This window comes from Meleagris gallopavo, chromosome 1 (assembly GCF_000146605.3).
Source record: "Meleagris gallopavo isolate NT-WF06-2002-E0010 breed Aviagen turkey brand Nicholas breeding stock chromosome 1, Turkey_5.1, whole genome shotgun sequence".
Classification (NCBI taxonomy): Eukaryota; Metazoa; Chordata; class Aves; order Galliformes; family Phasianidae; genus Meleagris; species Meleagris gallopavo.
Genome location: NC_015011.2, coordinates 14,554,123 through 14,566,939, shown reverse-complemented (window position 1 = coordinate 14,566,939; position 12,817 = coordinate 14,554,123). Strand labels below are relative to the sequence as shown.

Sequence of the window (12,817 nt, the reverse complement as noted above, 5' to 3'; positions counted from 1 at the left end):
AAAAAAAAAAAGGTGATTGCTTTTACCACGATAGCTTGATGCACATGCAACCAATTAGCAACAAAACGAACTTCATTAGGCCTGACACCTTCTTCTTAAACAAAAATATTTCTATTTAAATGTATCTCTCAAATGTTGCTATAGTTTTTGGTTTTTGACCCTAACCAGTTTTTTAAATATTGTTTTTCTCTCTTTTCACTTTTCATTTCTTTTTTGAATATTCTTTACAGCAGAAAAACAGAACAGAGGAGGAAATTGTGAAAACAGCATAAAAAGAAAAGTGGAAATGCTTTAATTTAAAAAATCTAGATAACATTTTTCATGATGAGAAGCTGAAAAAATAAGTTTTAAAATTTTCAAAGATGTTCATAACTTGTTTCTATATTGCAAGACAACCTCAATTTAACTATGCAATAGATTAAATAATTTTTTTGAATAAACACTCTACACATTCTGTCTTTTGAAAAACAAACCAAAGGAGTGTAATTCTTTGAAAACAGCTAAAATACCCAAGACACTTAGGTGCTTTTCAAAATTGTACATATAATGAACATTCTCATGTTAGCGTTGTACCACTTATAAAGCTCTGTAGTGTTACAGAACATTGTATATTAATAAAAATCAATAGGAGCAGAGATATTTTAAGTTACATTCCAGAACTCATTAATTTATTACAACTCATACTATGCACAATAATCAGTGTTTCCTCTGACAAAGTATAAAAACATATTTTTTTCTTCTACTCATTCCTTCATTTGACCTCTGAATGAATGACATTTCTATTACACTTTACGTGCATCTTATCTGCATGTACTTACATGATTTGAATAATGAATGAAAGCTGTAAACCCAGTATCAATTAGTAAACAAGCAAAAACTCATGTTCGTAAATGCAGTGCAAAGAAATTTTAGTACCATCCTATTTGGGGTGTGCATCTTAATCCAGATTCTTCCACCACCAGTCTGGTACAGCTCCAGAGTTGCAAGATACTGCACTCAGCTTGTAAAAATTTCTGTTCAACTGTAATTAAATAACGAGATACTAAGTATGAATCTGGTTTAAGAAGAACACTCATTTTTGTTTCCATGACATAGACTAACCTAGTGCCAGTAAGCATCTAGGACTGAAAAAGCTCCACATCTTTTCTTTACTTGAGTTACACTGCATTTCATTGGGAGGAGAATCTTTTCTGAAGCTTGTTGTAATTTCATCTAATTTTTCATCGTATTTGCACAACTTTGTTCTCAACAGACAAATATAAGCCCTCTACAGTGAGGACAAAGATATCTCCTTCAGCAAAATAAAATTAAGAACCAGGTAACTGATTTCTTCTATTTCTACTTTTCCTGCTATTGATAAGGGCCTTTAGTTTGCTGTAGTCTCCTCTCAACTTCTGGGGTTCTTCCCTCCGCTGACCTTGCTGTCTACTGTCTTTGCAGTATTGGTTGATCATCTGCATTTCAGAGTGACTGAAAGTTCCCACAAAGTCCTTTGGGTGGAACTGCAGGGCTCGCACCGAGCTGGCCCAGGTCCACGGGGACCACTTGTCAGTCATGTAGGCCACCATCTCTGTATCCAGCACTTTGAAATTGATCTTTGCTAAGGTCTGCTTGAAATTGTTCTCTGTTGCAATGCAGTGATAAAGCCCCCGATCACTGTCTTGGACAGAGCGAATGAGAAGTCCTTGCTCAGTAGCTATGATCCTCTCATTCAGCTTAACCTAAAGGTAGAAAAGACAGAAGAAACTTTTTCAAGAATGTTACAAAACAATGCAGTATTGTAATTCCTTGTTAACTATTACTTTAAATGTCTCTATCTTTCTTAAAGAACTTTTTAAAGGCATTATGTTTTGCTTCATCATGAATCACAGTGGCCATTTTGCCTGCCAATGTTAGGAAAGAGACTACTCCTAACATGAGTGTCTCTAGAGAAAATGACTTCTATATTTTTATTCATTATATTAAAGTGGATTTGATTGGGATGGAGATAAAGATGTAAATCTTCATGAAAGAAAAGTATTTGTAGTGTTCAAGAAGAGAAGTTGAGAAAACAAGCTTTTATTTGCAAGGGTTACATGTCTGTGAACGTCTTTTCCAGCATCAGAGGTTGCTGTTGAGATTTGATGGAAGAAAGGAGTAGGATTAGGCTGAGGGTTGATCTGTCATTGAATAGAATGTGGCTTCTGGAGAAAACTTTGACTGCTAGTAAGTTTCAAGAGCTAACTTCCAAAGAACTCTATCTGAGCTGTGGAGTCTAAATCTTGGTATGAAAGTTTTTTCATATAGCATCAGCTATGTTACCTCATTGGAAACATAGAACAATTTTTCTACTCTCTCGTGTCCTTTTTGGCTTCAGACTTTGGACAGTCCCAAGAGATGATCACATCATCTGAAGAAAGCAAGTTACCATAGTTTGTTTTGTCATCATCTGATTATAAACGACTGCACATGTCCCTTGTCATTTCAGCTATGAAATAAAAATTGCTAAATATCCCATTATCAGAGAATAACAGTGCTGCTCTTTGTATGAAATATTTTTCTATTTTGACGCTGAACTTTTCATTATACCTGATACTTTTAGGAACTCATTTATTTCTTGTGCTATTCTGTTATTGTAAAGTTCTTTAGACGTTGTTCAGAAACCTGAGAGATTAAGTTCAGCTTGAAATGTAAACCTTTTGATTGCTTTGACTGTTTCTATTTAAAACTGCATTGATTCTAGTACTGATATGGAAAATAACAAGAAAAAAGACGAAGATGCTATTCTGAAGCAAAGGGTTAAAGAATTTCACCTACATTACCAGTACATGGCTTGAGTATCCCAAGACTGCAGGAGAGAATATATTGAAAAGACTCAACAAAAGGCTTCTAAGTCCTCTCTGATTTTGGAAAATGGCCTGTTATGAGAGTAGTGCTTTTCAGTATTTATAAACTATCAACAGACACCATAACACTTAATTTTTCCTTGCAAAGATATTCCTTGTTACTCACACAGTAACTGCCTCAGATCTGAAATGGATTTTTCCCCTTTTATATTAGTTAAAAAAGATGTGTTCCTCATAAACAATCTTACTGTATGTTATAGTGCTGAAATTTGAGAGCCTTAGAGAATGCAGTAATGGAAAATGTGATTGTAGCACGGTGGGGAAATGCTTTTGTCAATATATGTTCTTGCTAAAGAAACCTTTCACATTTCTCCCACTTATGCCTTTTATCTTTTCAATAGCACAGAGAGGCCACTGCAAGAAGACTTCTTCTTGAACTTTACACAGCTTACTGCCTTTATGCCTCTTTCCTCAGATCAATAGTAAATCCCAAGCGCTGCAAACTTTCCATTTGCAATTAGTAAGGTGCGAAGGAAAAATTCATTAACTAGTTCTTTGACTTTATTATTAATTAATAGCTATTCTGTTCTGATCGGAGCTGGCAGAGCTGAGGAGTCAAATGCCTTTCTGCCTCACTGAAGACTCTACATTGATTTATACAAGTAAAGGGCTGTCTGATGTCCTGCACCCACGCAAATTCTCCAGATTCATAGTCTAATGAAAACACAAATGTCATCTTCTGAGATGGGGATGCTGACTGAGGTCCCTTCCAGAGCTGTTGCTTTATTGACATTACTCACCTCTTTCCTCCTGTCATTATCTTTCTGTAGCAGCCATTTAATAGAAGCCTGAGGAGATTTGGGTGTGCATTCAAGGAAGGTGGTGTTGTTTTTCACTCCATATTGGACTGTTTCTGCTGCATTTCTGTATGCTACGAAGTAAAAGAAGACAAGCCAGGCTACTGTAAATGTTGGTGTTGTATAGAAAACAAATAGCTGTGTAGCACTACTTGAAATACAGTCAATTGAAGTATATCCAATCCTGATATTAGCAGATAATAGATACGTCATGCTACAGAATTTTCAAAGAAAGGAAATTAAATGTAACGAAGAAAAGCCAGCTCCAAACACTGGCGTTATCACTTAGATATGATCTCTTCCGAGAAAGTGGGATACCTGTGGGCAGGTAGGCAAATGCATGCCCAAACATTTCTACTGAGTTCTACTGAGTTCGCTGCTTCCGGATGGAATAACAGCCTGGGGATATTCTTTCCTGAAATGATCTCATTCTCTACTATGACAAAACCACCGCTTTGGGACTCTCCAACGTAAAACAAAATATTTGGTATACTTCTTCACACTTCATAGTTTGGAAATTAGGGTAATATTGTTGGTATGATTCAAAAATACATCATGACATAAGGACGGCTCCATCCATTTCAATGGTCATGCAGTATCACAGGGAGGCAAGAGAGGGCAGACTTTAAACATACTCCCCTCTAAAAAAGCAAGAAAAAGGACCTGGCTCTAAATCTGAAATTCAATGAATACTTAGGCAATCAACAGAGACCAGGAAAGATATATAGCACTCCAGCAACATGTGGGCAAGTGCTGAGTGTATGTCATCATTTAGACTTGCTGTGGCCCTTTATAGTCTACATAGAAGCCAGTTACTGAAAGCAACTTCTAGATGTTCATTACTTGCCACAGATTATTTGTCCAGAAAAAAAAGAATACACTTCAGATTTAAAAGCTTACTACATATATAAAATAAAAATATTTATTTTCATAAATGAGTAGTAATCATACTGTATTTTTGCACAGTCCTAAAACTGGTCTTCCTGAGAATGTATTTTATCTTCCATTCTTCTCAACTTATTTCATCAATTCAACATATGAAATGGGAATCTATGCTAATAAAGGAAGGAGACTTTCCCTGGTTTTAGTCCTTGCAAGTTCTCAGCATATTTATGAGGTTGTGCCATAATCAACTGCAATTTTTTACCAGAATAATGTAGACATATTTTGCATTCAAAGACCATAAACTAGCAGAGCTTGGCTGTCCTGTCTGTAGCTGTGAAACACAGAAGGAATCAGAGCTGTGCAATTTTTTTGTTTTGTACACTGAGGCTGAATATATCACATAAATGCCACTTACAAATACTGAGAAGAACAGTGACAAAATAAAAAAGCATTTTTCTAATGGCCATAAACACTAACACAAGGATAAGGAATACTGAAGTACTTAACAGAACATTTGAAAAGCAATATTACAAACCCTATAGTTCTTAACGATCTCTTAAAAAATAACAATATGCTAAAAATATTGGTTTTGGTCTAAGGCAAGCAACCTGTCATGCTTGAACTCTGAGTTTCAAGACTGTTGTTCCTTATAAACTTGGAAGATTTCTTATTGTCATCCAACTCTGCTCTTCTGTCATTTAGGCAGATTTCAATTTTCCTCCCAACATAGTAGTTTTGCCATAAGAGCTTGAATTATATTTTGAAAGCGTCCAAGTTGCTGTTTCTTTTTTATTCCCCCAGGGAAGAGAGTGTCATCTACCTACACTGCTGTCACTGAAACATCCTTTAAAACTGCTAAAACATCCAAATCTATAAATATATCAAAACTAAGAAAAATGTCTTGAAAACAAGATTCCTGTGTCACAAGAATGTCAAGGTTTAAATGTTTGTTTCCCCTCAGCCCACAAAGCAGACAGCTGACATTCTCACATTTTCCACATCGAAAGAGGAGACACCTGTCCTTGGGACAGACAGTGGGTGGGTGGTCATTGCACATGACTGCAAGGTAGGACACAGAGCTCAAGTTTCTTCATGGTTCAGAGCCTGAGCTTTAATATGAATATCTCAGAGCTCAGGTGCATAATCTAATGGTAGGGCAAACCTGATCAGAAGATTGTGATTAACTTGTTGAAACTATCCAGTTTCGTATAAATGACCTAACACTGAGTCATGGGGAATGATACATTGGCACTGTGGGCTGGCAGCCAGAGCACCATTAGCCACACTTGGGCTGAGGATTCTATGCCTGACTTACTCCTGGAAGAAAAAAGACCACAAGAGTAAGCAGGAGACTCCTGTGGGATACTGAAAGAAAAAAGCAAAAGAAAATTCTATGTGACTGAACTTTTGACATACAACTCTTCAAGCATTCTTCTCTCATTCAATCAAAAATTCAATCAGCAATTTACAGTGAGATCTATTATTTCATCTACAGATGGCACAGTTGAGAGCACACTTAGAAGACACAGGCTCAGAAACTGGAACATGATTCTCATGTGGCTGTGTTTTGATGTTGCCACAGCCTAACTTAGGCATGCATGGAGTTAAAAAGGATTCAGCTGCTTTTATGTCTGCATCTACTTTATGACTTTGGCCATATCTGACTGCTAACTAGCAATGTGGAGAAAGGGGCAGCTGGGAAGGCAGAGACTTTTCTCCGCTGTCTATCTGTACTGTGCCAGCCTGGCTAAACAGTTGCACAACTAGAAATAAGGGATTTTATAAAGAGTTTTGAAGCAAATTCTTTTTCTAGGTAAAAGGAGAAAGGAATAATGACAACACAAAGGAACCTGCTGAAAGACGTGTTCCAAAAACTAATAAAACTTCAAATTCTATTTTACTCTAAATGTTCAGATCTGAGACTTAATTACATAAAGAGAAATTAATAAAGACTTAAAGGACTTAGAAAAGCACTCAAATTCACTATACCTGTTTCTAGTCAGTACTATCAGCTGTAGTAACAGCTTCTTATTTCATGTATGTTGAACTCTACATTTCATGGGTTATCATTTTATCATATTTATTCAGGATTCATATAATTGCAAGGAAAGACTCAGACTTGGAAAATAATTGTGCTTTACCAGTAAACCACACAGATGTGAGCTGCAGTGAATCATACAAGGAAAGCCATGCATTCTTTATATAGCATAAGGATCTCTAAATTACAGTACCTTTCAGGTTGAAACCTCGGCACTGAGTCAGAGGGTTTCCATGTCTCACGTCTTGCCTACGACTCCTCCTAAAATATTTTAAAACACAAATTGTTATTCCAAAATGACTATTCTTCAAATAAACACTTTTTTTTATACTTGGTCAGTTATCAGGCATAGTTCATGACCTACTTTGAGTTTGCTTCTCTGTTGCCAGGCATGTTAGAGAGAAGATACTGTTTAAGGGAATAACTAGTTTGCTGATTTTTTTAAGACAGTTGTTCTTTTGGTAGGCAAGTAGTTTTGCAATGAAGGCACAGGGATGGAAGGGCTAGAGGTGATGTATAAAGTTGACATAGGTTTAGTGTTGCAAAATTTAACATTAAGAGACAGACCTCTCAGATTCAAATGGTCTTCAAATGAACAAGCATTGAGAATTTGATATAGAAGAGTCAAAGAGCTCGTATCTAATGCACCAACAGAAAATCATGGTGCAGGACACGTTCCCTACTCGATTTTGGGAGGCAGCTTATTTCTGGTGCCTGTAAGCCACTGTGATAGCAGAGAAGCAGAAGTATTCAGAATGGTGAAAAGCTCAGATTCAGTTCTGCCTTTATATGAGGACATATAACTTTCTTTCTTTCCAAAAGATACTCAAACTCGCCATGTCTTAAAACACTTCAAAATGAGACTTTATTATACTATTTGGATGACAGATTCAAAACCATGATTCTGTAAGCTAAGTAGTTTAGGAGTTTTCTGGGACTGGGAGTACTGGCATGTTAGCCCTCTTTGTCTAGGATGTCACTGCTCACAGAATTCAGTGCATGAAGATCTGGAACCTGAATTTTTATTCTTAGCATAATTACTTTTTTAAACTGAACATTCCATACATTAGTTCAACATTTATCAAGTTCAGTGAAAAAAATATACTGTGGATAGACACTTGTTGCAAAGGAAGGGGATATGTAACTCCAGTACTTTAAACTATGCACTAAGGACTTATGAATATGAAACCAAAATGCCCCTGGAGCTGCAACATTGCTAAGTGAAGGGTGATGCTTCTTTGGTCATACTATATCAGGTACTGCAGAAACAGTGAAAGATAACCCTTCTAATCCTTTATTACCAGATCTTTCACTGGATAGTTTTAAAAGGCAACATTTGAAAATTGATCTTTCAAAGGAGTAATTTCTGACATTCCAAGTATATTTTTGATGGTAAATATTAAAAGCATGTGAGTATGCCTTAGGATCTTAACCTGTGTGAACTGTACATGTAAGTCAGAGGAGACTGAACAATTTCTCAGTGAATTTCAGGATGCCTGTTGCTATCATGAGTAGCTACACTTCATCAGCAATGGCATGCTTGTTACATTAAGCAGTTCTGAGGATCTAAACTTTAACTCTGATAATTATCAAAAGAAGTCTGAGGAGGTAGTTTTAGAAAATGAAGGTACTCCCAGGTAAATCAATTTAGGTGAGGAACAGAGACAGGATATCAAAAGATTCAAATGAACAAATGTGCCCAGCAAAAAAAGCTGTCTGAACTGTGGGGTTTGGCCCTAACTACCAATGTTTTATTCTTTATAATTTCTCCTGTTAGTTAACAGGACCACTCACTTCTTTCACATGTGAAAACAGATTATTTCTTCCTTACAATTCTAGGTATTTATTTTCATTTGCTATAAAAAGCAAATTGCACATAAAATGTCAACACGAAAGAAAGCCCCAGTGGAAATAGCCTTGGGTGTATACATGGAGATGAAAAGGAATCCACTGGAAACTGTACAGACTGTGTATACCTCACTGCTCATTATCTTTCAGTTAGTGTAGGAGTTAGGTGGCCTGAGACTTGGGGATTCTCTTTTTCTTTCCTCCTCTCTGTCTTCTGACCTTTGCTCCATGGAAGAAAACAATCAATTTGCAGACAGTTTGAATATACTAAGTGAAAGCAGTACAAGGCCCAGGTATCGTGCTGTATCTTTAACAGCTATAGCCATATTGGGCTTTGTCTTTTTATCTGAAATTAAGTGTTATTCAAGAATACAAGAATTCAAGAATATTTATTCAAGTCATCTTTAATCCAAAGGACGACACTGTCATTAACCAGTTGGGTCACTGAAGCAGGCCAGGTTCAGGGAGTGAGCACAGTGGCATCCACTCTGGCATGTAACTGAAAGGTTTTTCTCCTCTGCAGTAACACTTACTGTACATTCTGTGGCATTGTTTGTATATTAAGTAGAATCTTAGCAATACAAGAGCTCACTATAGCCCCATGCTATTAAACATTTCCCTAGGGAGGTGGAAAGAGGCTCCTGTTTTGCATAAGAATTATGAGACGGACTATTAGCTCTGTTGTAAATTAAAGAGAAATTGCTCTTCTTGCCTGCATTAATAAATCTCATGTCAAAAAACTCAAATCTGCAAGCGGTACATGGAAGTCACATTTGCCTGAAATTTCCATAGAAATAATTCTTCTCATTTAAAAGCAATTGAGGAACAAAAAATAAATGACCTTATTCATCAAACAACCTCAGTGATATCTGACTGTATTTAGGGCTATCTTAATTATATCCATAGTGAACAACTGAATTTTAACAAAGGGAACAAACGTTTCACTGATTTTTTTGTGTATGAGACATCGGATTAATATTTATGATTATGAATAGGGTGCTTTTTTCCCCCCATTTGTTGCTTTAAATATGAAAAGACAAGCCTTTTATCCTACAGTCCTAGGTGATGAACAATACCAATTTGCATGTGCTCCTGAAAGGAATGACGTTCCACTTCTGTATCACATTACAAGGCTCCAAACTACATAGCAGAGCAAAAGCTTTATTCCTACATTCCTGGCAGACTTCACAGGATCACCTACCTTTTCCCTGTGGGATAGAACCTGGAGCAGGAGTTGCCATCCCAGGCACAGTAAGGATCCCGGGCAAGGCAGCAGTCAGCACAGGCAGTCCCATAGATGTGGCAGCGGTGCAGGGGGACCTGTGTGATCCCCTCCTCTGAGCTCACGTACAGCTGTTGCTGTAGAAGGAAATGGAAAGATTTATTTTAAGTGTGGAGGAGCTTCACCCAGGACTTAAGACCAAGAGAGGAGCCACGAACATACGTAAAACTTAAGAAAAACAGACATCTCTCAAGTGAATGGGACTATAATATTTCCACCTTCCTGTTAGAAAGCACTTAGAACTACTTAGAATGTTAATTTTTTTTCCACATTGAGTGTCACACTTCCATGCTGAGGCAGGCAGGCTGACTTAATATTGCTCGGATTTGAGAACTTGGTTCTTATTCACTGAGGACTGTTGGCTCATGCCTTTGAACTATGTATTTTCTCTGCATATAGTCACATTAGTAAATATTATGCAGAGCTCCTACTTGGATTCTCCAGTGCATAGATTTCCAAGACATAAATCCTAGAGATTATGCTCGGGCTTAGATCCAGCATATAGCCTTAGATACCTGGAAAATTTAGCCAGTAGAAATTTTATAATAAATGATAACTTTTGCAAGGGAAGTTAAATGTGAATCACTAGAATCTGGGCCATAGTATTCTTTTTACTCAGAAACTATTAATCAATTATTATTTAATACAAAATCTAGACACTTCCCTGTTCTTTTGGTCATAAATCTAATAAATTACACTGAACTTAATTCAGTGATGAGTGAGGAGTATTTACCTCTTCACTGTTTTGTGAAATACTGAGCAATGCATTGCTTTGAAAATCACGGAATGAGTGTTTTTAGTTTGAGTGTTTGACATTTCATTAGATATATTCACAGTTATTTTCATCATTCTTATTTCCTAGTAGTGAACAGACATGTACAATTTCTCCATAGATCCAACATCACACTTCTTTGTATGCACCGTACCTCCAAAAGAAAATTTCTATTTAGGACATAAGTAAAATAAGGAGTACAAATTTCATCATTTAATACTCTTTAAAAATTATTTGCTATTTTTTTTTTAAAGATACTTTAAGTGATTTAGAAATTATAAATAGTTAAAATAAATTATTTTATACTACTGGCTCTTGGGCAGATTAACAGCTCATGTCAGATCCTGTCATGTTTCTCCACATTAATTACAGAAAATATTTACTATGATGCAGTACAATTGATCTGTTAACATTTTATGTCAATTTGTTTCTCTATTAATAACATTAAGCAAGCATTCTTTTTCTCCTTACCTTTTTAGATGAAATCTTCATTGTTGTTATAGGAGTGTTACTCTGAAAGACAAGATTTCAAACCACATTTACAAAGACTCTTGTTAATGCACTTGCAAAATCAATATTTAAAGTTCAATAAAATCTGAGTCATATCTAACAGAACCTTAACTTTCCACATCTTGGAAAAGCATCACCCCCTACTATTTGCTATTTTCACAACTAATCAAATTTCACAAATACAATGAATGTCTCAGTAAATGCACTGGCTGAGCTCAATGGCATTATTATTCATTACATGCATTGATTTTTGTACAGTACTAATTAACCTGCATTTGTGTTAGTTCAGCAATACTGCAGCTATGTGTTTTGAAGCCATTATTCTCACTTTGCAAATAAAAAAAAAAAAACTTACTTCAAAATTGATGATACGGAAAAATCATGCAATAGCTCATGCATATTTATTGCATGACTCTGTTAAGAATATGTCATACTTCTCCTGCGCATTATCTACAGTGCATACAGTTTGGCCAACATCCAACATGCTTTCAGATTATCTATGATAAGAATATTAAAAATGGCATGTGTGTTACTTTATGTTTTGTTCCCAGAGACAGTACAGTACACTACTGTGTGTCATCACTGGAGTCTGTTATTGTCCAAACCAAATCTTAGAAAGCTGGAAAAGGAATTATCACATTCATTGCCTTAAGCAAGTGAAGCAATTCATTATTCTCTTCCAAACAAATGATTAGAGTGATAGTAATAAAAATGACTAGCATTTTTTGAAGATTTAGCAATTGCTCAGTCACAAAAGAAAGCCCCACCGATGGGCCAGGATTAACTGCTGTGGTCTACAGGCAAAGTGGGAAGGCCAGGAGTAGAAAATCTGGCTGTGAATCATGAGAATTGGCAAAGGTATGAAGGAGTGTAGAGCTGCTCTGCATTATTTTATGACTGAACTGTCTGAAGATTCAAGTTCCAATACAACACTGGATTTGATGCCACATCTTGCTCAGGGACATGATTTAGTGGAGGGTTGTTAGTTAGAGTAGTATGGTTAGGTCATGGTTGGACTCGATGATCTTTAAGGTCTTTTCCAACCTGAGTGATTCTATGATTCTATGATTCTGTGATTCTATGATCTTGTTTATATTCTGGAATCTTTGCTTTGCTTACTCTCTATATTTACTAGCACAAAACCAGTGATCTCATTCCCACCTCTTGGAGAGACTCATGAAAACATTGCCTCACTGCCTGCACAGACTGCAACTGCTGTAGTTACGGTACTGTGATTTTGAATGTTCAGGATAAAAAGGTCTGTCCAGAGACACCCAGAAATAAGGCTTAGAATCAAGATTCCTCTCATCCCACCTGTCTACTTTCTGTAAATGGAGTAAGGAATAACTGGAGAAATGGCACTCTAAGTAGTGTTACTTACATATATCTTTTTCAAAGGGAGGTTTTCAACAAAAGCCTAGGAGAGCTAATTATGCTTTTTTGAAGGTTGAGACAGAAAGTATTCCTTTTCTTAGCGAAATAGCTATTGTTGCATGTCTAGATAAAAAGCTTACATTTTTGTTATTGTATACTCTCAGTGAAATAGAAGAAAAGTAGAAGAAAAGCCCATGACAAAGCCCCTAGCTAAGTTTATAGATGAATAACACCGTTTGCCCTGAGGCTACTTATTTTAAAGAACATCCCATTCAAAAATGTGAAGGGGAATCTTTAACATGAGGATGAATGTTTTCTTTAGGTTATTACAAGCTGCTACATGCCAGAGTGACTGACAGAGGCTATTCCTTTATTTTTTCCCATAGATGCCTGTGTTTCTTTTTGGTTCATGTTGTGTTAATCTTG

At 36.3% G+C, this 12,817-nt stretch overlaps 1 protein-coding gene across 1 annotated transcript in view; it reads right to left on the bottom strand.

The window, feature by feature from the left end:
* The window catches only part of SEMA3C (semaphorin 3C), a 51,216-nt gene continuing 38,399 nt past the window's right edge, over positions 1–12,817 (bottom strand). The window contains exons 12-16 of the mRNA XM_010728898.3: positions 10,979–11,020; positions 9,655–9,812; positions 6,799–6,866; positions 3,626–3,756; positions 1–1,721 (exon numbers count right to left, since the gene is read on the bottom strand). Coding sequence (XP_010727200.2) covers positions 1,308–1,721; positions 3,626–3,756; positions 6,799–6,866; positions 9,655–9,812; positions 10,979–11,020 — 813 coding nt within the window. The 3' untranslated portion in view covers positions 1–1,307. The remainder of the gene's footprint in view (positions 1,722–3,625; positions 3,757–6,798; positions 6,867–9,654; positions 9,813–10,978; positions 11,021–12,817) is intronic.